This window comes from Pelobates fuscus, chromosome 7 (genome assembly GCF_036172605.1).
Source record: "Pelobates fuscus isolate aPelFus1 chromosome 7, aPelFus1.pri, whole genome shotgun sequence".
In the NCBI taxonomy this organism is placed as follows: domain Eukaryota; kingdom Metazoa; phylum Chordata; class Amphibia; order Anura; family Pelobatidae; genus Pelobates; species Pelobates fuscus.
The window spans coordinates 41,651,922-41,679,261 of record NC_086323.1 but is presented as its reverse complement, the minus strand read 5'-3'; the positions used below and the strand labels follow the sequence as shown (position 1 = coordinate 41,679,261).

The 27,340-nt window shown below is 37.2% G+C and overlaps 1 protein-coding gene across 17 annotated transcripts in view; it reads right to left on the bottom strand.

Annotated features, from left to right (window-relative positions):
- Positions 1-27,340, bottom strand: part of ADGRL2 (adhesion G protein-coupled receptor L2) — a 154,803-nt gene that overhangs the window by 70,301 nt on the left and 57,162 nt on the right. For all 17 annotated transcript variants that reach the window (XM_063427972.1, XM_063427973.1, XM_063427980.1 and 14 more), the window contains exon 3: positions 6,312-6,525. In XM_063427972.1, coding sequence (XP_063284042.1) covers positions 6,312-6,525 — 214 coding nt within the window. The remainder of the gene's footprint in view (positions 1-6,311; positions 6,526-27,340) is intronic.

The following is a 27,340-nucleotide window of genomic DNA, read 5'->3' as shown; positions in this document are numbered from 1 at the left end:
AAAGATCATCCAGTGCCTCCTGAAGGTCTCTGCATTATTGTTTAGTGCACAGTACCAACAAAGACACACTTGCATGTACACAAACCAACAATGTCATGCCACTGCATGCATACACACACTATGCTGTGCATATGAGTGCATATGCCATCCCATGCATATGCAAGCATGCACACAGCTGCAACCTACGTATATAGAAATCATCCCATGAATACACAACCTATGTAACCAATAAACACATACACAAACCCTTGTAAAAATGTACCAGATGCCTTTAAGATGGCTCCGTAAGATTATATTTTCAAAACGATCCCAGAATACCATGCAAACTTAGAAATACATGGTCCTATTCAATATATTGGGTATTAGAAACATATAATGTGACAGCAGATAAGAACCATTTGGCCTATCTACTCTGCCCAATTTTCTAAATACTTTCATTGGTCCCTGGCCTTATGTTATAGTTAGGATAGCCTTATACATATTCCATGCATGCTTAAAGGGAAACTCCAGTGCCAGGAAAACAATCTGTTTTCCTGGCACTGGAGGGTCCCTCTCCCTCCCACCCCCCAATCCCCGGTTACTGAAGGAGTGAAAACCCCTTCAGTCACTTACCTGAGGCATCAGCGATGTCCCACGTCGCTGCTTTTTCCTCCGCCGCCGCTCCTCCCTGTAATTCCGTCGGCCGGTGGGCGAGAATGATCCCGCCCGCCGGCCGAGGAGACCTAATGAGCATGCGCGGCAATGCCGCACATGCGCATTAGTGCTCCCTATAGGAAAGCATTGAAAAGGATTTTCAATGCTTTCCTATGGGGAATAGAGCGACGCTGGAGGTCCTCACACTGCGTGAGGACGTCCAGCGACGCTCTAGCAAGGAAAATCCTTGCTATAAATCAGGAAGTGCCCTCTAGTAGCGGTCTGGTAGACAGCCACTAGAGGTGGAGTTAACCCTGCAAGGTAATTATTGCAGTTTATAAAAAACTGCAATAATTACACTTGCAGGGTTAGGAGTAGTGGGAGTTGGCACCCAGACCACTCCAATGAGCAGAAGTGGTCTGGGTGCCTGGAGTGTCCCTTTAAACTCCTTTACTGTTTTAACCTCTACCACTTCAGCTGGAAAGCAATTCCATGCATCCACTACCCACTCAGTAAAGTAATACTTCCTGATATTATTTTTAAACATTTGCCCTGATATTATTTTTAAACATTTAAACATTTCATCTTTACATCCTCTTAAGCCTATACCAATGATACCCTACGGGGTCTTAATGAAAATGCAAAAAGTCACTAAGGTCAATTGGTCGCCTTAGTAACAACTATAAGGTCACAGTTTAGTTAATGTTTAACTCCAATTTTGTGGACTTAAAACCTGAGATTATCTAATCGAATGTTATCTTTTAAGTAATATCAACGTAAAAAAAAAAAAAAAAAAAGTGCATTGTCTATCTACTACCCACTGTAACTCATGTTTAGAAATCAATGTATGGAATGTCGTTGGGGTACCATATGTAAGCCTGTAACCATTATAAGCACTGCAAAAATAAAGAATTAAAAAACAAAACAAAAAAAAAAACTGAGATTATCAAACGAACCCTGAAAACTGGTAAAATATTGCTTAATCAAATAGCTAAATGGGAAGCAATATAAAGCTATCAGAGCCAAGTCCTGGGATAGAAAAGTAGAAGATTTAGGTTTTAATACTAGAAAGTTGAAATCCTACGAGGGGGGAGACCTGTATTTAACTGGGGACAGGGGCATTAAAGCTTTAGGAAAAATTCCCAATGTTATAATGTTCAGTTAAATAGGTTACAACGCCAGGACACAACTTATAATGTATTTAACCCCTCAATGCTGACCAGCTATTGAAAACAATTAATTTGATCTACTAACCCTAATTTGATTAACCATATTTCGAGGGGAGTGCCCAACAAACGCATCTGGCACGAACATGCACTTTCCCAGGTATTGCTAAACTCCAACTCTCATAATGCCTAGAGCACCCCAAATATTTGTCAAGCATGGGACGGTATTTCAAGTCAATCAATAAAACGATTTAAGGTTTGCAGCTTACCCACTTGTCATTCAAGAGTTTAAACAGAGGCCATCCAACTGTAGCATCTGTAGATGGCCTCTGTCTGAGAATTTACAAATTTAGCACTGTACCTGACTCAAAGGAAAAGTTACATTTCTTCAGACTTAAAGCCCCCCATAAAATCCCTAGCACCTGGAAATTCATACCGACTATTTGATGGGCTATTGACACTTCATAGTTATTAGGAGTTGGCTTGTTTGCTACATTTCCGCACAGTACGTCTGCTTATGCTTTCCAGGTCCCAGACTTCCTTCACCCACCGCCTCCTCTTTATTTTACAAGTGCCTAGCGTCTATATTTTCAAACGTTTCTGTACTACATCACATCATACTTATTAAGCGTTCCCACGACCTCCTTAGTCTGCTCATTTTTTTTGTATACGCCACTCGAGTTTACAAAGTTATATTCAATGAATTTTCTATAGCGCTATGAACTTTAACAAGCATTTTAATTGCCCCACATAGGAAGGCACATCACCATTCATTCGGCAGCACCGGTGTGAAGTAAAACCCTCACTCTCAATCTATAGCACTCACAGACCTCTCAGCTATTTGGCAAACGCAGCTTGGTGATACCCAATGCAATTAATTATAATTTTTTGATGTTAATGCTCTCTGTCACTTTCAAGCTTTTCTCTTCTTTGATGAATATTTAAATCATATTTGAATAAAAATAATCTTGGTTACATTTCATATTCAGAAATCATCACCACTTAATAAAGGTCTTCACAGCGAACACCGAGATAAATGGCTACATGAACACATATATAAGAATTATAAATTGTCTCAGTAGATGTTACATTTTGCAGCATAAGAATAATAAAACCTATATCCAAACGCACTCACTTTTTACATTGGACTGTGCAATAAGATTATACTGGTGTGTAATGGGAAAGGAACCAAATGGAACAACTTGGCGCTAGAGTTGCCTGTACGATTCTGGACATTATTATATTGATAAGTACTTTGTATTTTTTAACAGGTTTGTTTGGATGACATACATTCAGGACAAAGCATTACTGACACTTTATCAGAATTGCTAAAATGGAAATTGCAGACAATTGAATAGGAATTGCATTTTTTTTTTTTTTAATTAAAGGACTTAATCTGAAATAGTTTGCTCTCCTTTTGAATTGAAAGAAATACCCAGGGCTGACACAACCCAGAGACTTACATAGGAGGTTGCATTGCTTTACAGTTGTCAATGGAAGATATTATTAGTGCATGTAAAGGTGTGGATACCCGAAAAGAAAAAAAAAGTGTAGCCAGATGGAACTAAATGTTGTAATTTAAAACATTGGTGGCTGTCATATGCTACAATCTCTGTAAGGGATACCAAAGGCTCCCCATCACATCTATGTTTTCCCTTTTAGAAACACATTTATGATCTATTTTATTAAAGTGGCTCCCAACAACAGTTTAACTTCAACAACAATAATTCTACGACAACCTACAGCTGTGGCAGATAATGTTAGGGATTGAAGTCCAGCTGACACAGGGGTGAGCAATGATGACCATGCTCTACCTGAATAACAGAAGTTGTTTTTTATATTTTTACTTATAGTAAACATTAAACCTGTAGAATAATAATAATGGCCTATTTCACGCATTACATAAAGGCTGTGTTTTGCCCAAGATTCAGGGTGTAATAATATCACATGCCATTGTGACCAAGTATTTAACACATAATCTAAAAAAAAAAAATAAGAATACCTAAACAAAATTAAAGCTTTATAATTATGTTCCAATATACTGTATCACTGTAAGTTTGTTCACAAGATTATATCCTCAAATATTGTCACTATATATTATCTTCAAATACACAGTATGGACATAATGCAAATATGGCCAGTTTTGCATGTCACACAGAAACAAAAAACCTATAATTTATTTGTAAATTTTAATGTATAATAATCTGTGTGCCTCTGGCGAAGCTCTGTCAATTATTAGGTTTAATGGGATGTACTCACAGTGTAAAATAAATAAAGCTTTTAGCATTCTTATTTATTTATTTTTGTTGTGTTTTGCTCCCCCTTTCATTGAGTGGCTTTGCACTTCCCTTATATTTTAATAAAGATAACATTAAAAGAGGAAATGAAGACAGATACTTTTAACAGATACGAGTCCTCAGTCCTGTATAATCATAATATTTTAATTATTAAACAAAAATATGCCACAATCAAAAGATAAATAGATTAAAAGGTGACATCTAATTAAAGGTAGCTTTATTCTTTGGGTACCAAAACAAAACTATATATAAATGTATTATTATTATTATTATTTTGCTGGGAACATTGGTTACTGCTTGAGATTTATTTTTTATTTTGCTTAGATTGTACACAATTGAACGGTTTAGTAAAAAAACAAAACAAAAAAAAAACAAGATCAATTAAAATTGTCTGCAGAACTGTGTGTGATTTAGGGGTCAAAGCACAGATCTTCATTAACAGTAAATGCAGGCATCTTTATCCGTTCCAGTAGCTGCACAGGACTTCGCAACAAAGGAGCACAACTCAAAATGACATGTAACCATTCTCCCAATCAAAGCACAGGGATGAGTCTACTTCATTATCGCAAATTATTGTGCAGTTTAGGAATAATTGGATTCAACATCCAAACTCCTCTGCCCCACTCTAAAAATATTTTTATATAAAGATTGCAGATTACAAACATAAAAAGCATGTTTTCATTTTAACTCGCTCTTTGCTATTCTATCCATACCTCTCAAAAACGCAAGGCTCCTGTAACATTGCTGCACAGCAAAATATGTTTAAAATGATATGGTTTATTTACTGGTGTAACTGGGGCAGGCATAAAAGGTATCCTGGAGAGGGGGGTAGGATTTTGCTTGCTAACATACTGAAACTTTCGCTTTCCAAACTGTTTAAGAGATGAAAAAGCTATACATATGCTGCAGCAATGCTTAACGGGACACTTGCCTTGTGCAACATTAATAAATGCAGCAATTAAGGTGCTTTAGGGGTTAACACAGTATTCCCTTCAAGTTCAAGAGAAATTGGCATGAAGTTGCGTCTTCCCAGTTATCTGTTTGACAGCACAAAACCGAAAAGAATGGTCATAGTGCGTTCTGCATTAAAATGCTTCTCCGTGAGAAGCACCATAATGGCTGAGAGACCATTAGTACTAATGATCTCCTGGTGGTCAAAACTGAGTTGTGGCAAAGGACCATAAAGCCGGATGTATATTTAAGGGGATAAGCGTGGGTTGCAACAAATCTATACTAGACTTGCACTATAGCAGTTTTTATATATAGTGTTGAAGTTTTCCTTCAATGCATCCACACAAAACTCTATACTAGCTTCATAACGTTCATTAATAAACCATCTTCCAAAGTACCTCCAGTCACCAGATCTAAACAACGTCTTCTTAATATTTACTTAAGTATAGTTTGATGAGGTCCTTCATCCCTCAAAAAAAAAAAAAAAAAAAAACTAGAGGTTTTTCCTCTTGAAGAATATTTGAAGGCGTGTAGGATGTAGCATACCATAGTTGTGGAGGCAAAGACTGGCCTTATTCAACGCAAAGCCATCTAGATAAATACAATTGTGTGTCTGTGTGTGAGTATACATACACACATACATACACGACACGTAGATTCGACATCAGCAGTAATTGAGTCTATGGGCAGAGGGCAAACCACTGCAAAAAGAATGTGACCGGCAGTCTATAATACGGGAGAAATAGAAAATAAACATGGTTGTTTACTAGTTTATTTATAGGAGATAAATGTTGGGAGTTAATCCTGCAATTTGTTTAATAGAATACTGGAATATTCCAAAAGATATTAAACACGTTTTAAAAGCTTTCGTCAAAAGCTTACAGCCTAAAAAAAAAAAAATCACTGATTGATTTCGGAGTTCATGATGACCTTTTCTGAAAAGAGAAGGACAAAGTGACACTTCACTCTTGGAAGCGCGTGTTCTTGCCATCATGCGGTCTCTTAGACTCCGTTTTAACAAGAGAAAATAAGAGCTTTAAAGTCAAGTGGTTTCCATATCACATGTCTCTCCCACACCTTGAAGAGGGAGGCAAGTGAATGATGAATATTTCATATTTACTGGCAGGATTACATAGAAGGAGATTTACAGGAAGGCTTCTAGGTAAGATCTGGCTGTGTTTTTCTGCCTTTAGAAGTAGCCACAAAACGCATCTGATTTAAATCATAGACTGAGAGATACATGACTTCATACAAAATGCCTTACCTTTTTGACACGATTTTGTAAGCATCTGAAAGGTGGCAGTTTACGTTCTCCATCTGAAAGGGATCCGCATCACAGATTTTGTCATCTGTACGACCATAGTTGGCACTTTCAATCATTATGACATCACTTCCCGGACATCGGAGATCCAGGTTATACCCTTCACAAGAAAGCTCCCGTCGGACCAGACCAAATGGTAATGCTGCACGGCTAAACCCTAAAGAAAAAGGAAAGACACAAATAAGAACATTTATATAAATACCAGTTTTTAGGGGCGAAATAAATACAGCAATTGTTTAACATTAGAACACTGTATTGTGTATGTAGCAGTACATTAATGTGTGCAAGTTTCCATACAGTTGTGTCATATGAACAAACATTTTGCTTTAAAAACGGCAAAGCAAGGAAGGCTATCTTCGGAGTGCATTAAAACAATTATCGTTGGTATTGATTAGTATTTGTTTAATAACTGGACATCATGGCTAACTGCTCTCGGTTTCAAGAAAAATGCTTTTACAAGACTCCTGTAGAAACACATACTGGGGATCTTAACGAAGGGATGCGTCTTACCAACTTATACAATTCTCCCATTCCACCAATAATGTAGAAAAACACTCATTCATCAAGCCAAATGCCAGAACAAAACACACGCAGTATATATTTATTGAGTGTGTGTTTTATATAAATTACTTACTTTTAAATAATCTAGTCCAAACCTCAGACAGAAAGAGTGATTGTGATGGGGTGAAATAATGTAGGTGTATATTCAGAGAGAATATATATATTTTATTGTTATTTTTTTTAAATATATTAAAATATATCTGATGTCAAGAACAGAAGTTAAAGGAAATAAGAATTGATTTTATCTCCCGACCCCTTATAATATCTCTTTGATAAAACCTTTCTTTGCAGGTTTTTCAAACAACAACAACAAAAAAGATTTACAAAGAGTTCAGGATCCAGCTGTGTAATTCAATCAGCCCCAAAACGCAGACGGATAAGGAAAGCTGGTTGGAGGCCCAGAGAGAGGGGAGATCGATGCCATGGCTTTCAGTTCTGTCTGATCAGCTACTTTTAAACTCTCAGACAGGAGTTCCACCAATGCATTATCTTACTTGGCCAATATAGGTGGTGGCTGTAATACTGACCCATGATGCATTGCTCTCTGTACAACAAGAAAACTAAAATGAAAAAAAGCGTAACTATCATGTTTCAGAGAATGCTTGGGAAAAGCCGATGGGGACATGTTTTTATTTGCCAGCCCTGACAACCAGAATGTATTATTATTAAACACTAAAAAAATGACTTTTCGCAAACAGCACAGACATGTTCTAACCTTGACACTGCAAAGCAAAACACACAACAAAAATAAACCCCAAAATGCACTTTTCTGCACACGCACATTGATAAAGAAACTTCAAATGTAAAAATAAAAAAAGTAAAATAAGAAAACGGGAAACATGTTCTGCTATATTTCTGGCTTGACTAATTAAAATCTACTCGTCTTCAATTAAAGTAAACCTGTCCTGATCGGACTAAGTGACAACACTTCAACGGTCAAAGTCCTCCTCATCCCTTTTTAGTCTGTTTGCTAAAGTATGCAAAAATAATAAATAATAATAATAATAAAAAAAAAAACAATTTAAAGAATTCAAGAGTGCCTGATGTCTTTGCTAGACATACTAAACCACTCATAACAAGAAGAGACTTTGTCCATCAGGGACCTCTCATGCTTCTCAATGAGGGTTCTTAAAGGAGCACTATAGTGTTAGAAATACAAAGCTGTATTCTCCTAATACAATCATGTCCCTCTGCCCCTGCCTCACTGCAATGAAAGGGTTTAAAACCCCCTAAACACTTACCCAAGGCCAGTGCCCAAGTCCCTTGATGCGGTCTCTGTCTCCATGCTTTCCTATGGGGAATTTAAGATGCTGGTTGTCCTCATGCAAATAATGTATTTTTATGAAGACTCCCTTAGCGTTGCCTCCCATGATGTCCTCCAACTCTGTCGCCAATGGCCAATTCCAATGCATTTTGGACTGATTATATCCAAATGTTAGGAAAGCATTGAATTCAATGCCTTCTTTTGAGCTGCAACATCACATGACTGAGTTTTACTCAGTTGTGGCAAAGAAAGTGCCTCTAGTGGCTGTCAGGAAGACAACCATTAGAGGTGTGTTTAACCCTGCAATGTTTTACATTGCAGTGTGAAAAGAATACTATAGCGTTCGGAATGAAATATTGTTTTCATAAAGCTATAGTGCTCCTGTCCCCTCTGGAACATCATCTAGGAGGCATGCCCTTTTCCAGCGATAGTGCAATCCAAAGCTCCTATAAATGAGCCTTGAGGAGCTGATGCACTTTGAAAACTTGGACATTGAGATGAAGAAGTCCGGGTAACTTTAGTGTCCCTTTCAAACTACAGGGCCAATACAGAGAATCTATGCTCTGTGCAACGGATATATTTCCGAAGAAACAAATCACACACGGATCCATATCAACATCAGCGAGAAGAATATCTAAAGTGTGGCGTCCATGTTCATAATTTATATTTCAAAACAATTATTTTCATTACGCTTACAACTACATCAGCGCCATGACCGATCACATATAAAAGCCATCTCCTTGCACTCAAGTAATGTTTTGTTTGAGCATTTCTAATTGCTGTTTTTTTGTGGCAATGCCATTATAGTCTCCATTTTTATTATTGGTTGCTAAAGCACAAATAAGAAAATGAAACACGGACCTACCATCACTCTATTTTATTTTTTATTATTATTTTCATTCCCCCCCTCTCTTTTTGAGTGGCATCCGGTTGGTACATTTAGCCTAAAATATTTTCATCTGATGAGCACAGGAGCCCCAGCAAACATCGCTAAACACTGCATGACTGAATTAATTTCACCTCTCACAAACCAATTAGAAAGAAAAATGTTTATGGAAATCAAGACTCAATGTAAAGACTTTGCTCACAAGGTGACATGCAAACAATGTTATGTTAATTAGCTCCATACATTAGCTCATGTAGAGATTTTTCTTCCATTTTTTTTTCTTTTTATTGCAAATCAAAAACTATAATCAGTGGTACTTGTCTTATGTTTAATTGCCTTCAAATATATCCCTGGCAGGGAACAGAAGCTTTCCTGTGGTCCTCAATGTGTGAAGGGATATTCTGGGTTGATTGTTGTAATTGGACCTGCAATTTCAGACACTAGACTAAGATCAGCCAGGACACAGCGCCAGCACATTTATTACCATTTCAAAATAAAAATAAAATTAGTCAAAATGAAATTATTTTTCTTCACAGTATCCCACCCTCCCTACCGCGGTTCCTGTGATTTAAATAGTAAACATGGCATTACGTGACTTATAAATTAACATAATGCTTTAAGAGATATAACACATTGCAGATACAAAATACTTCAAGTTACGCAACATATCACCCACCTAAAACATATGTTGCATATCTCACTTTTCAGGTTTATTCACCAAACAACATTGTACGGTGAACTGGAATTCGAATAACAATATTTAGTATAAAACTGAAAAATTTTGACCAAAGGCAAGTTAAAGATTTTATTTTTTTTATTTTTTTACCAATCACCTGCTTTTGCCTTAATGTTGCCATTTGTTTTTCCATCCACTGCTACTTGCGTTTAGCGAACAAACCCCGGAATGTGTTCATTCATTATAACACGTGCAGCTTTCTCCCCTGTTCTTTAAGCACACTTTGAAAGCACGTTGCTAGAATACTTATGGGTATATGTATATCGGCAGATGCATTCGTCTTTACACAAGGTACACAGATGCTAAGCTGGAGAGTGACCTGACCTCAACAAATGGGGCATGGTACAGAATTGAAATCTGGAGGAATGGTGACGATTTGACAGGTGTGATGGGCCACGTTAACCATTTAAAGCTCACTGATGGTGCACAAATTGCAATGGAGTCCAAACATAACTGTGAGGCAGGGAAGGACTGATAAGGGGGGCAAGAGAGCATTTGCCCCCTTGGCAATCAGTATATCGAGATTTGTGACTGCTGTCTCACAACACAAAATATATTATGTAACTAGATATTTTTATTATTGTATGCCAGTTATTGGAAAAACAAACAAAAAGAAAAAGCTATGCTAATAATATAATGCTTAAACCTTTAAGCATTTTAATGGTCAGCTTCGTTTAATAAGTGCTTTTTACACTTTCACTTGAAATGAATGTTTAAAACAAACAAAAAAAAATTCTCAATTAATGAGAAAAAAGTGCTTATATAAAAAAAAAAGTCTACATTCCTTTATTCACAATCAAATTCCACTTAACACTTCAAATAGCATTAATTTAACCTACAAAGCAGCACTAAGTTCCCTAATATGACCTTGTGATATTTGTTATTGTTTGAGATCAGCAATTAATCATGTAAAGAATTTGGGTATTTTCATTTGTTGGCGATGGCGCGGAGCGCAAGTGGAACATTCCGATGAGCTAAGTGGAGATCCCAGCTGGTGAGGGAGGAAGGTTCTATGGAAGTAAGAACAATGCAATTCGTGTTTGGAAGTGCCTTCTGATTTTTTTATTTTTTTTATTTTTTTTAAATAAATAAACCCTTTCCTCTAATTAAATCAGAGAATGGGAGTCTGAAGTGTTAAATAATAAATCACAAGGAATCCTCTATCTTGTAGCCATGGAAACGGCGCTGCCTCAGCCATAATTGCTCTGATCCCCACCTAGCCCTTTTTGACACAGCACCTTATCGTGAATTCTGGTCACAGACAGAAAGTCGCTTTCTTGTTCCTCTCAGGCAATCATGTAACATGCGCTGAACAGGAGAGCACAGACAGTAATTAACTGGCAAGCATGCTCCTGCATACATGCAACAAGGCCTCAACTGAAAACAGAGCGGAGCAATTTAAGGTGGTCCCCGGTGGGTCCCCATACATGTGATAACTAAAAGGTCCTTCTTATTGAGTGCAGAAAATAAGCAATGTAGATCACCCATCTCTCCATTGGTAATGGCCTCACAAACAATGGTTTATGTCTAAAAGGGACCTTGCAACTAATGCAAACAGGGGTTACTCCGTCATCTTACACTGCATTTATCACACGTTCCAAGACAGAAAGCATGTTTTATATAGAAAGCACGAACGATGGAGCACCAATCGCAATGTACCCAAAGGAACAGGTCATGAAATGCATTACTTTCTACAACCCAGCAACCACAGATTTCTATAAATTATTTAAAAAGTACAGCTGAGGACAAGCATATTTTAACACCTCTAACACAATCATTCCAATTTGAGATTTTTACTTTTTTTTTTTTTTTTTTTATTTCTTGACAAACCATTTGGAAAATGACCATCTGCTAGGTTTATGGTATCATTTAACCAAATTAATTAACATTTTGTTTCCCCTGGTAACGTTGGCTCAACAGTGAGAAGTCGTTTTACAAACATAACCCAGGGTGGCATTAAAAATAAAACCAAAAGGAACATTCGAATCGAGTGCCAGCAGACATTTCCCTGAAGTACTTCTGTAACAGCACGTGGCTTAAAGAATTACCTAAACAATCATGATTTGCTAAATATAAAGTAGGCCATTCCTATTTTTTTTTAGTTTAGTTTTATACAGGCTGCTTTTGTTCTGATGGTGCAAGAGCTATTTTTCCCCCTTTCCTCTGAGCAGTACACCCCAGACTGACTTACTACCAAAATAGGCTTTGACCTAGGGAGGCAGGTGGAAAGGGAAACCGTGTTCTGCTCAATAAATAAATAAATATTCTTTTCACATTGGGCTGCAGCCACTTCCCGTTGCAGCCACCTGCTTCCCTAGATGCCTGCAATAAGAATCCAGGTTGCTAGGTGTCCATCCCCAAATGACTTATACCCTCCTGCTACCTCTACAACAGGAGAGGCCAAAAGGTATTACAGGGTATAATTGTCTATCGGAGAGCAATTCAGCAGTAAGCATAAATATCTTCAACTCCCGTCACTGGTTCAGGAATCTGTGGCATAAACATGCGTGTCACAACCTCTCCTCGTAAAGTGATAAGTACACCGGTTTGCATTAAGTACGGAATATATATGTACGGCCATGTACAAAATTTGTTGTGCCTGCTTTTTCTGCCACTTTTTTTTTTGGGGGGGGGGGGGGAGGGAGTTTCCCAATTACGTCTATTTATTGCATCTTTTACGCTATAAACATCTTTCACTATATAAAACGAAACATACAGGACCTAGAAATCTTTAGAAGGATCTGTCTGACTGTCCAAATAGAGGAGTATGGCTGTCTTGTAATGTGTCCCTTATTATAAATTAAAAGGGACACTCAAGAACCCCAAAAGAACTTTAGCTTGTGGAAATGCTTAAATGTGTGAAAAGTTTAATTCTTTTTCATTTTACAAAAAGTTCAATAGAAATTGGCACTTTATAAATTAACCTTGTTACACCTCACTGGCCGTCAGAAAAATGGTCTTGTAACTTCCTGGTTTTTAGCTCAGTGGAGCAAAACCCAAGAGGCAGAAATTGCCCAGAGCACCTGCCCTGCAAAGACTTCTCATTGAGCTAGATTGGTAAGTCTGTGATTGGACAGCCACAGAAAATACTTTAAATGCATACAGGTTTTCCCTGGGCTATATCTACTAAACAGTAATTGTATTTTGTATTTGGACAGTGGGGTGTCCTTTTCAGCCCGTGATTCCTTACACAATGGTATTTATGCTTTAATTAGAGAGCCAATATATGCATAAGAAATGCAACGCAACAACGTTTCTAACCATAACATGAATGGTTTTTATTTTTGCAAACACAGAGCAAAAATAATTAGACATCAAAATAACTTGTTTCCCAATGGCAGGAATAACCATGTTTCTAGGCATAAAAAAAAAACAAAAAAAAAAAAAACAGGAGTGTCAGCTATTAGTGTACCAACTAATACCAACTGTAATCTAATTCTGGGTCCTAATAAAAAAAGGTCTTGCATACTGTCACAGGATAAAGCATCACCTATAACCTGTAAGAATTATTTTGGTACCCCTGAAGACAGGTCACATAATTACTAGAGTATATACAGAGTAATAGAGTAAACATCACACTTTTTCCTAAGTCAATTAAACCCCATTAGTATATTAAAAGGTTAGAATCAGAACACTAAATCACCCATTGAATAATGATTAGGGAGGTCATATGTAGTTCTAAAGGGCACACACAGTAATCACTAAGCTTTTGTTCTGTAAAGTTGCAAGCCACTTAAACACTTGAATAAAGCTTAGAATTATTTATATGGAATGTTTAGATGCACAGTAAGGTAATATACACAATATATTGTCATTTAATGTCAAAATTCTTAATTTGACCAGTGCACAACACTACCAAGCTGAAAACAACACAACTTCTTTATTTTTGTAAATATGTTACTTCAGAATTTTCACACACCTGTAGATGGCAAACACCATTCTCCATAAAGGTGCACTAAGGCAAGGCGATGCAAGAAGAAGAAAAAAAAATAAAAATAATTTTATATATATATATATATATATATATATATATATATATATATATATATATATATATATATATATATATATATATATATATATATATATATATATATATATATAAAAAATATATATTAGTAGAGTTCCTTGCACAAGGGCTAAACTTACAGTTCCAATGCCGGATGCACACTGTGGCTTCAGATATCCAGATAAATGTTTTAGATAGTAGCACTCCCAACCAACGTTTCAGTCCAATCTATGGACTTTCTTCAGGATCAACACACATTCATGAGACTGCCTAATGTCAATCATGTGCATAAAAAATGCTTGTCGACAGTGGGCACTGTATGCTGTCAACATGTACCGGTATACAAAAAAATCTTCCCTTTGCTAAAAAGTACTATAGATTGGTCACGTAAAAATATTACTATTTGTTAGGAAATATCTTGATAAATTGATATAAATAAATTTTACGATGACAATGCTGCTTCGATTGCTCTCCTCCTACAAACCGTTTTACACAGTTTATTTAAAAACTGACAAAAACCTCGCCTGATTAAACAATGTATAGAAGTTTTAAAAATTAAAAAAGTTCTGCTTCTATGTCCTGATTGAAGAGGACTTTATTTGAGGCAAGATTCCTCTTTAAAATAACGAAATAAAAGAAAACTGTCAGCACAATAAGAGAATACCAAATGGCAAGGGTCACCCCTCCCCTTGCCAAAGGGTTTATACATCTCCCAATTGTATGTTTTGGGACGAGCATTGTTTAGCAAAGAGGGTGCACAGTTGCTCTTGGAACTTGTCATAGTCCATTAATGCAACTCGGATTTGCCTTTCTTCTGACAGTAGCAAACAGCTGCTTGTAAATGAACCATAGTCCCTGGGCTGCCTCCCTCTATTGTCTGACAAGGTCACTTGCTGTGGGGATTTTGGGGAAAAGTTTGCAGCCGGCAGTATTAGTAAAATCTAAACCTCTGCTTGACTGTCCTAGTTTAGACGTATTGTTGCCCACAAAACGGCACAGACAAGATCTGTTTTTGCAAAGTAGCACAATAGCCAGGCTGCTGTAAATTTTCTAATCCTAAATACATCCTGTAACGAGTTTCCTATATAGAGAATAGTTTGGGTCTTTTTATTATTCAAATTTATTGGAGGTAGAATAAAAGCATGGATTTAATTGCAATACAGGATTAGTAAAAACAGATTATTTTACACTGCATGTCTGCCGATGCAATAAAACCTTCACACAGAGGACACTTTCTGGTAATCTGATTTGGAGTTATCGGCGTTTGGAGGGCATTTTAAGATGTATTTTACGATTATCTGAAGACTATTATTATACAGAAAGGAATGGGTTTGAATTGTTAGGGGTTTAATCATTAATCTCCAATAGAAACATGCAATGAAATTTACAGGATAGGAAGTGATCGTCTGAATACCACAAACTATGAGTAAGAATTATTTGAAGGGTGAGACATGATTAACTCTTGAATGTCAAACATGTTTACATCTCTCGTTCAAAAAGGTTAGTTTCCATGACAGCAAACAGTACCAGCAGATAAGAACCAACCGGTCCATCTAGAGCAGGGGTTCTCAACCTTGTCCTCAAGGACCCCCTACCAGTCCAGGGTTTAGGGATTACCTGGGTGTGTCTAAGGTGTTCAGAAAAAGAAAAAAATCCCCAAATCCTGGACTGGTAAGGACTGGGTTGAGAACCCCTGATGTAGAGAATATAGACTGCTTGCAGACAAGAACTGGCCAGTTAATCTAGTGAAAATATAGACTGCACCATCTAGTCAAAGGGTGGCTATAGAAGTACAGAGGAATGTTGAAAGGGGGGGAATGGGAGGGGGAGGGGGAGGAAAAGGAAGGGAGGGGGAGAGGGAACGGGATGGAGGGTGGGATGGAGGGGAGGAACGGGATGGAGGGGGGGAACGGGATGGAGGGGGGGAACGGGATGGAGGGGGGGAACGGGATGGAGGGGGGGGAACGGGATGGAGGGGGGGAACGGGATGGAGGGGGGGAACGGGATGGAGGGGGGGGAACGGGATGGAGGGGGGAACGGGATGGAGGGGGGGAACGGGATGGAAGGGGGAAAGGGGAAAAATGCAGATGGGATTGGAAAATGGGAGGGCTTCCTGCACTGTGGGAGGGGAGATAAGAGCAGTTATGTCTGTCTGCAGCGTGTAATGCACACGGACGATAGACATAAATTATGCACAGAAATTATATTAGGCAGTCCGCAACAGAGAACCAGGCTATCTAAGTTATGTGTGTTAGGGGTACAGCTTGCCCCAAGCACACACGTGCATATTAATCTGGATGTGCAGGGTTTCAAGCAGAAACACTGCACATCTAGACTCCGGCCACCATGATCACTTTAAAAAGTTGTCATGGCAGTTGGAGTGACCCTTTAAAAAAGAAATCCGACACGCTAAAATAAATAAAAAAGAAGTACAGCTATTATACATCTAGCTAGTTATAATAGGAAGAAATACCGAGATGTCAGATCTCAATCTCCTTAGTTAGTACTGACTTGTGTTGGTCTTTTCTAAATAAATTAGAATTTGTGGAGAGATGTTACAACTGCTACCAAGAAAGATGAAAAGCACAGGCAGATTCTGAAAGGTTTAACATGTTTACAATAGAACACCTGTCCAAAACGGTCATTTCATTAACATTTCACACTTTTGACCCTATTGGTGAGAGTTGTGAATCCCAAGGGGGTAATGAAATGCTTATTAAAATAATACCTACTGGTAATCAGCCATATACTCATTAAAACTCCCCATAAAGTCCTGAAGCTGCTTAGTGAGCATGGATCCAGAGGAAGTGGATTGAAAAATATTCGAAGGGTTTAAGATCCATGGATGTGCACTTAGAACCTATCCTGGATTTTAAACTACGTATTGGCCTGATCATTACTGAATGCCTGCTGGGCAATACATACAGAGGACAATTCACAGCTGGTTATGAGCCAGGAGATGTAGAGATTGGTAGACAAAATGCAGAATCAAAGCCAGCTGAAGTATATATTTTGAAAGGTTTTGTAATAGATCTGTGCCTGGCAATCTATATAGTAGCCACAACATTCTAAATCGGAGCCAGGTGAAAGATTCACAAAGTGGATAAATACAAAACATAAGGCAAGCCTACCTGGAATAGAAGACCAAAAATAGGTGTGGGACAACAGGATATGTTCCAGGCGATGAGAACTTTGGAATATTCAGTAGACGACAATTGCCAGTCAATGTGTAGCGGTATGCTCACTATAGGTTATATGAATACAACGCAAGTATAGCAATAGGTTTGGTATTAGATATAAACCAGCCAGTGCTGGTTTGGTACCACGCATCTAAAGAAAAAGACACGTGCAACTCTCAATGTTGCCTGCTTGATGGAAACAATAAAAACCATCATTAAAAGGCAGTTTACTTTAAGTCCCAATTCTGAATAATGCAGAGGATTTCAGCAGATTATACATATCCCTGTAATAGGGGAAGCTTACTCTGGGAAAAAAAAAATACAATATACATAATAAAACTATGATAAGCCTTCCTTTTTCTTATTATTACAATATTTCTTTGGAACGCTAAAGAAATGTATTCATTCTGTGTGTGTTTTTTTTCCCAGTTTTAATAACAGCGAGTCACTTAATTTTCAGTTAAATTCCTCTTTTATTGTAAAGTCCTACAAAGAGCACAGTGTTCAGCGAGATGCTTCATATTGTGGGGATCCGAACAGAATCATTTTATCCAGAATTAACTAACATGAACACATAACAAGGTCTAATGGTAATCTTTTATGACATGCCTTGCTTTCTTTTAGTTGTAAGCTGAACACGCACTAGGTATTTCACTGCTGGAGTGCAGCATCTCTGCCGATCCATCACTTCAATTCAAAGCCGAGTAAATTACTTAAAAACTAATTTACATCTTTCCATATTATATATTGTATGTTTAGAGGCAGGTGGTCCATCAATACGGCTTTGAAAAACAAAGTTTGCTTAATAAATTGGCGGAATTGAGAAAAGTAATATTCTGAAATGAAATATCTATTTAAAACAAAAAAAAACAACAAAAAAATACAGTACAGTCACTTACATCTACAAACTGTCTTTACTTATGAATGAACAAAATTGTTATTACTGCAGAAATGTCAGAATTGTGACAATTTTGCAAAAAATGAATACCAAAAAGCCTCAAAAGATGGAACACCAAAATTACAAGTACCCTAACTATTTGGACAAACTGCTAATGTTACATGTGCCCACCCCCTCCCTCTCCCAAGAAAGTTAGACTCTAGTCTAGAGTGTCACTTTAAAGTGACTGTCACTGTCTGGGGTTTTTGCATATTTTGCAAAGACCCCTAATGGTGACTGCTCCGCTGGTGCCCGGTGTCCGGGGAGGTGCATTGCAAGATAAGTTTTACTTACCTGAAGCCGTCCCACGTGTTCACTGCCATGGTCTTCCTGTTGGTCCTTTTCTGTTCCCGGCACTTTATCTACCAGGAGCCTATAGATGTCTATGTAGTATCATGCGAGTCCGCTGGGCCCTCCATAGACGTCTTTTTTCATTGGGGGGAAATAATAAAACCGGATTGAGGTAGCTCTGTCTTTTGTCACGTTTTGTCAAGCGTAGGAAATATGCTAAGATAGAGGTAGGCAATCGTTTGACTCCAGATGTTATGGACTATATCTCCCATAATGCCTTTACAGACAAAACGGCTAGCGAAGCATAATGAGAGATGTATTTAACAACATCTGGAGTGCCAAACCATCACAAGTTGCCTACCTTTGTACCAATACAAAAGTAGTCTCTGCTGTGTCTTGGTATATATATTTTGACAGCACCATCAACGTGAGTATGTCAAAGGTTTAATCTTAATGAAATACTTATTTTTAAAGGTGGTGGTAGTATATGGGTGACCAAACTGCTTTGACAGAACTAGACCTTAGCAGCATTATCCATATCCTTTTCTGTATTGCCAACAGTAGCTTTTAAAACAGGGATTCAGGGCCATAAATAAGAGCTGCTTTAAAAAAATCTGAATTGAAAATGAAAAAAAAGTCTCTTGTGACTTAAACATAATTTAGAATGTATCTAGCACATAGAAATCTGACTAGCTCGTGCGGCACGGAATAGAATTTTTTTATAGCATGACTTTTGGAAGTCACAGAACGCACTCAATGCCCCCTAAAGCTACAGACTGTTTGCGCATGCCAAGAGCCACACAAAAGACAACCGTTGCTTCACTTACTGGTATAATGTGGCACAAATCTGAGTTAAGGAATCAGGAGAAGAAACATACTGGTTGGAACTGGGATTAGAAACATTTCTTGAGATTAAACCCAAGAACTCCTTTTAATCACCATTCACTAAGGGACTAGAACTAGTTAGCAGAAATCCGCTTTGAAATTCGATGGGAGATTAAAGATTTCCAAGTCTCCTGCTTAGTGTCTAAAGGAAATCAAGGCAGACTCTTAATTAACAGCGCTGCAAACAGTCACAAAAAATGGCCACGGTGACATTGGACCCGGTTGTAAGAATAAACAAGTGCAAATTATAATTGCAGAATCCATAAAATAAAACCTTCTTAATACATTTTAATTCCCAGAATACTGGGGGTAGAAATGTTGACATCTAGCACTTTCATCAGTGTCATTTACGGCGATTAATGAAATGGTTCTCAAAAATCTGCCAATTTAAACAAAACTTCACATGCCATAAGATTCGGAAGGGCATAATTTATGCTTAGCAAAAATCTATGCTGTCATCAAGAGATGGCAGCCTCAATGTGTTTGTTAACGGACAGAAAAATTGTATATGCAAAATGCTCCCGGGTTTTGTTAAGAAAAAAAAAAATTCCAATATATATATATTTTTTTTAATATATATATTATATATTTTTACTGCTTCCAAACATTGATTTTAGCAGCCATGGCAAATACATATTTGTGCACATGCCTATTGAACAATGCCGCTATTTCTTGTTTATAAATGGGCTGGCAATTCATCTTGCAAAACAATAAACCAGCAACCATTATATATTTAACCAACAAAATGCAATTTAAAATGAAATATTCAAATGTTGCGTAGCCTCGCAGTGCTGTAAGAATAGGAAAATCAGACATCTGCCCATTTCTACTAAACGGTTCATAGCAGATCAAATCAGTTGGGGTAAGCAAATGTGGATAAAGAATGCCTGGCTCCCTTCACCCTACTTATTAAATGTGGCATACCTAATCCACAATTGCACGGTATGATAATTCCACCTAAACACATGGTGCACGCAGCTGATGAAATTTCAAAACAAGACAAATGAACAAAACATATGTAAGCATTTAACTATTGTGATTTAGATTCTCCGCAAATTAAATGAAATAAAAGGCCTCTATCCTCTAAAGTGGCCCTGTCACAAGATAACTGAAAATGTTTCAAAATAAAATAAAAGGTCAGGTTTTTTTTTTTTTTTTTTTGCATAATTTGCTAGGCTGTCCTTTACCAGGCAGAGAATACCATGCAAGTGGGTTAAACCTCCATCCATGGTTCAAGGTATGCCCAAGCACATGCCCACCTTTATGGCACACTGAAATTGTACACGGAACATCATAGAGCAATGACGACAATCTGAAGTCCTGCAGATATAACCCCCCCCCCCACACACACACACACACACACACACACACACATTCCAGCTGTGCTTTCATTAATGAAGGCTCTGTAAAAAAAAGAAAACAACACTCCTAAAATGAAAGTGTTCCTCTTTTTCCATTTGAAAAGTTGAGCGGTACGGAACCTCCACTTTCTCTCGAACAAAAAAGGCTACATTTAAAGGATTAGAAAAATAATCAGACTGTACTAAAAAATGGGCTACCAGTTCACACTCCGATATCTGGGGTTCTGAATCATAAAAACCATGCTTAGTGCACACTGCCGGTACTTTTTATTTAGAAGATATTTTACCAGCCTTTTAAGTTTGTCCTGAGACACACTATCCTTTCAATGTATTCTCACGTTATGAGATACGCACATTGGGATCACACAGTCAGCAGAATGTGAGTAGCTCACCGTGCACTCTCGCTTTCAAAAACACAGACAGTTAAAAACAAAGTATTTTCAATGTATATCAAGCGTAAAATAAAAAATAAAAAAACCTAAATTAAAAACTAAACTCAGTTTTTTTCCCCTCCAGTGGTGCATATCTGCACCAATTTCATTACCAATTAGATAGAAATATATAGGAAGAGGTATTGTATAAACGGCTAGAAACCACATACGGTAATATGCCAGGAAGCCATGGCCATCTCTTAAATCTCACCACCATCATGCTCAATACCTTCCGAATATGTCAAGTAGGAGATATTAAATTACATTTTACGGCACAAATAAAAGAACAGTGCAATGTCACAATCAAGCATATTTTTTTGTTTTTTTTAACTGTGATTAAGAGAACTTCTAGTTTGGCCTCTCCCATTTTAATAATAATGCCCTATATAGTCTCTCTCTCCATTCTTCCTCTTTGTGTGATATTTGTCTTCCAGTTACATTTTCTTCCTATCTCGGTCTCTATGCCCTCTTCTGTTTGCTGTCAGTATCTAATTGTAGGTGGCAGACATTTTTTTTTCTCTTTTTGTTTATTTATTTATTTCATTTTTTGGAATGCAAGAGAGACCACAATTTAGATTTCTGTTTCATCTCACACAGAGCTGCACAATACATTGCTGTTTATAATTAATAATAGAGCATTCAAACAATGAACCTTAAAAAACAAAACAAAAAAATAGATGTCTCAGTGGAGGGACTTATTAACTAAACAGCGAGCTGACTTTGCAAATAAGTCAACTCTCAAATAAAATATGCTTTTAATTTTCTCATTTACACCTAAATCCATAGAATCAAGTATGAAAAGTATAAAATGATACATAACTATCCTGTGGCAGAAAAAGAAAAAAAAAAAGGTATTGAACTCATTCCCATAAAAGAATTAAAGAACATCATAGAAAAAATAAAATAAAAGGGAGATTAATCCAAACAAGTATTAAGTAAGCCTAAATATCACAAACATGTTTCATTCATAATGGCAGATGTTTGCCCAAGGTAGAAAACATCTTAAAAAAAAAAAGAAGAAAAAAAAAAAGTTTATTCCTGCGGGAGGACACGCCTCGCACAGCTGCAATGTCAGCGTATAGAACGTTATAACAAACAGAGAGTGGCAAAGCCCCCTGGCCCCAGAATGACATCACACAATATCCCATGACACCCCCAAGGATACATGTGTGTGTTCACTAATAGACCAATTAATGCTTAAGATTTGTTTGTTGGGAAAGGCGACATGTAGTCAAATAACAGATTGTTGATGAGTCTCTCAAAGAAATTCTTAACGAAAAGATAGATTTGGGCGGTGCAGCTATTTATAAATCTCTCTTGTGCAAACATTTGCATAAAACCACACTTAATTCAGGTTGTTTGTTTGTGACAGTTTGTTTTCCCTATAAAGGGGCTCTTTATTTCCACACAGTTTAAAGATTTGGCTTCTATAGAAATGATGTAAACAGACAAACAAAAAATAAAAAATAAAAAACATTGTATCCATAAACATAATGCATTAATGGATATGTAATCAAGTTGGGTTGGGCTACACAGCCACCTGTATCTGGTTTAATAAAATATTTTCCGATTGGCTAGTATGTAAGTTTTGAAGAAAGAAGGATTCATAGCAACAATCAAAAATATGTTTGAAACACAGCAATCACCTGGGATTTTTTTTTTTTTTAACAAAATATATAATAAATAAGGGTCACAGAACTGCTAAAGGCGTATAGAGATTGATGGATCGAGGATTGGTAGCTTGAGAACAAAATCTATCGAGAATGTCATCACAGAGCACATCCTTGAGGCAATCTTTTTTTCAGATACTTTAGAATAATAGCCACAATAGCCCTTAGGCAGACATGTTTGGAGTTTTAAGCTGAAGATTTTAAGGAGAGCACAGGACGGCAACGTTGAAATTAGTTACGTTAGTTTAAGTGTAGGTGAGAAATTAAATAAGGGAAATGGAGCAGGGTGGACACTTTATATATAGCATTTGAGAGTGGCAAGACATCCATTTTGAAAAATATGGCAGCCCTGCCCACTTGCCATATTTGTCTTGAGATTCTGTCTTATGCCCAGTGAACTCTTAGATAGCTAGAGGTCGGCTTTACAAATCTAGGATTAGAGAACTGGCAGATGTAAAGTTAACACATTTTGTGATATTATGTAAGATTTTATAAACGCTGCGGTCTATAATTGGAATCATGCAGCTATAACAGCGGGATAATCTTGTTCTTCGGTTACTACCCCTACAAATGTCACTTTAATATTAAATGGAGAAAGGAGAGGACACTAAATATTCATCTTAAAAATAAATCTCATCATAACATGCTCAGTTGCTAACCTGTACAGTTATGTGTCCTTTCAAAAAAATAAAACAAACACAAAGTGGCTAAAATATATAAATAAATAAATAAATCTTGGCAATGCAAATGCATTTTTTTTTTTTCCTTTTAATAAGCTTTGTCCAAGTCATTCAATAACGGTATATTCTGCATGGGTCAGTGCTGACAGTTCAGGCAAACAAAAGGACTCTTTATGCTTCATCTAGACGATGCAAGGTGCTTATTCGATTCCTTCTGCATCAGGGGCAGTGTTCCCTACCTAATATGTATACATTTGCAGTGTTATTCAGCCTTTGTTGCATCTGACCCTCACTTGGCATTTAATTCCCAGTCCACCCGGGCATTCATGCTTGATAGCTCCGATGCACAAGCTGAAAGCTTTATTTATGTAATGGGACTAGGAATGGGTCTGGAAAGCGTATTAGACAATATCCTGGTTAGGGTGCCTGGCAGCTGATGCCACTGCACGCATGACCCCTGTCTGCAGCATTGACTGTGCCAGCAGAGCCCTGGGCAATGCTTGCCTACTACTCGTCAGAGCTGCAGTCAGTCACAGTAGAGGGCATTCTGATTGGATTTCAGTTCCATGTGCCGTTTGTCATACGTTAACTGTAAAGAGGTTGACTCCGGAGGCTTGACTCCATTTTGATGAAAACAGCATTTCTGAATAATATAAAAAATATTCACTGCATTGTTGAAGAAGCTCTGCTATCGTTGATATTGTAAATTATTGGAGTTTTAGAGAAACTGTAATAAAAACATTGCAGGACTAAGACTGCCTCTAGTGGCATCAGCAAAATCCCCTTTGGAAAGCATTGCAGAAATGCTTTCCTATGGGTAGGGCCTAATGCGCTCGCCACGCAAGCACTTTAGCTCCTCCTCCTCCCCCCATTGGGTGACATCTGAGGATGCGGAACATTAACCCAGCATCGAGGGACATCGGCCCTGCAATCGGATGAGTACAGTAAGGGTTTTTTAACCCTTACAGTCCCAGGGGGCTACTAGGGAAGTAAAGGGTAAGGAACATAACTTTGAATTCCTACACTATAGAATCCATTTAACCAGCTATCATAAAATTATCACTAACAACAATTATCACTAACAACAATGCAACATTTTTTTACCCCCACAGGGTGGAAAGCAGCCATTTTGAAACTCCATTACCATTATTAAATCCTTAACAAAAACTTTTTAAGAATCTTTAGAAAAATGTATATATAAAAAAGAAACTGCTAATGCACACAGTATTGAAACAAATATTATTCAATGTTGATACAAATATAATTGCTCAACAGATATAAATAGCAATACAAAAGCTTTACAAAACACCATATTGCATGTGAATAAAAATCTGAATTGCAAAACAGAGAGAAAAAAAAATAAAATAAAGATAGCTGACAGTTCGGCTATAAGTTTGCCTATTTCTGCCTCCATTTTGCAACTGAGATTTTAATGAACTGCAATTCAAAGCTTAGTAAACTCCAAAGGTAGGAGGTGCAATTACAAAGTGGGGTCTATAGTAGCAGATAGATGGAAAGGGAAGGGAAATTACTACACTTATATAATCTCAAGATCATATAGTAAAAACACATATATATATATATATATATATATATAAAACAAACAAAACAAAAAAAAGGCAGAAGCAATGGACTCTATGGGAAGGCAGCAAATAATATTTGCATTATAGGTAGCGGATTAGTCTGGAGGTTAGAGGCAAGGAATTTCACAATGGAAGTAATAGATTGTGTGGGGATGGGGTGTATACGTATGCAAAAGGAAAAGTAGAAACATTCTTGCAAAGCAACAGATTACAAAGGGAGCGAGTGCTGGAGGGAGGCAGTGTGTTAGATAGGGGTGGGCAGGGAATTGCAAATGGAGGGTGTTATTGGATTACGTATTGTGGTGTTGACATTAGACTATAATCACCAGCTGACTTATAGGGGCAGAAAGCTGCTACAAGAGGTGTGTATTAAATAGGGGTGGGCGTTACAACCGTGTCTTATCTTCATTTTGGAATAAATATTTGTAAATGGTTTTTTTGGGTTTTTTTTAAGTGGCTGAATAGCTTGAATAAGCCAGACATAAAACAAAACAAAAACACACAACAAGGTAGCGGGAGCAAAATGTATTAACAGTTTAACCGTTAATGTAAATAAGCTGTAAGTATAACATTAATAAATGGGAGAGAGACTCTGCTCAGCAGACAAGGCTCTAGAGACGTTTAAATTATCATGGAAGCGGAGGACTTAAGCTCCATAACAGGCTTTTGCATCTTCCGTTGATTTTAATTATGTCTTTTTTAAAAGCCCCCTGCTGTGTTTTTGATATACTAAATGGTCTCCACTGTTATGTGACTTAACTCATTATTCCAATTCATGATCAGAACAGGCCATTTTCTAATCACATGCAGCTCCTTCGCTCACTGTGACTACACAATACTCATATACATTCTGTTTGATCAAAAAGCATTGTGACAAAACCGCAGGGAGGATTACATGGGTACATCAGGTTTACAGGGGCCTTTTCAATATAAATTAAAGCACAGATGGATGTATAGGCTCTACCAAGCCAGGAGCATTGAATTTTATAATGTGATTCACATTGTATAAGGCGGGTGGACACAGAGAGACATTTCTACATTCCCAATGATATCTGGAGCATGTTAAACTAGACAACACAGCTGCTAAACTCAAATGTATCTTCACATATCTTTATGCTAAGAACATACAAAGAGGTCAGGTTCATAATGCATTTTGTTACAAATACAGGTTCCTGAAATTATACAGAGACACACCGCGACGAACAAAGAAGATGATGAATGCTGCATGATTTCTGGACAAGAGAAAAATACATAGTCCAGAAATTGCTTATTGTTCTGTGCTAAAAAAAAAGAAAAAAAGTTACTAGAATTTATAAGTGGATAAGACCTAGCGATGCCCTCATTGAAGTCATGTGACATGTATGACCAACCAGGGAGAAACCAGAGCTCAGAGGAAATAACACAGGAGAGGTCAAGAGACAAGCTATAATAAAAAATAAAAAGACTGGATACTGTTCATCAGCTGGGTTGCTCTGGGTAGATCCGGACTGATTAACCCCTTAAGGACTGGACTTTTTTTGCGATGTTGTACATTTGCGACCAGGCATCTTTTTGACACTTTTGTGGTGTTTGTGTTTAGCTGTAATTTTCCGCTCTCTCATTTACTGTTCCCATACAAATTATATATTGTTTTTTTCAGGACAAAAGGGGCTTTCTTTACATACCATTATTTATATAATCTCATCTAATTTAATTTAAAAAAAATGAAAAAATATGATGAAAAATTGAAAAAAACACACGTTTTTTGAATTTTATGTGAAAAATCTTTTACTCATCTACAAAAGCGAATGAAAAAAACTGCTAAATAGATTCAAAATGTTGTCCTGAGTTCAAAAATACCCAGTGTTTACATGCTTTTTGCTTTTTTTTTGCATGTTATAGGGCTATAAGTACAAGTAGGATATTGCGGTTTCAAAACATACATTTTTAAAATGTATCAATAGTGACATTGTAACACTGTTATCTGTCATAAATTGCTAAATAACACCCCACATGTACATATTTTTTTAAAAGTAGACAACCCAGGGTATTCAATATGGGGTATGTCCAGACTTTTTTAGTAGCCACTTAGTCGCAAACACTGGCCAAAGTTAGCGTTCATATTTGTTTGTGTGTGAAAAAAGTAAAAAACTAAATTGAACGCTAATTTTGGCCAGTGTTTGTGACTAAGTGGTTACTAAAAACGACTGGACTTACCCCATTTGCAATACCTTGGGTTGTCTTCTTTTGCAAATGGTATGCCATCATGGGGGTAATTCTCATTCCTGGGCTACCATATGCTCTCAAAGGCAACGTAACCAACCTGGCCATTTTCAATGTAAAAATATTTGACCTATATATTTGACCGTGTAACTTTCAAAAACGCTATAAAACCTGTACATGGGGGGTCCTGTTCTACTCAGGAGACTTTGCTGAACACAAATATTAGTGTTTCAAAACTGGAAAATGTATCACAACAATTATATCATCAGTAAAAGTGCTGTTTGTGTGTGAAAAATG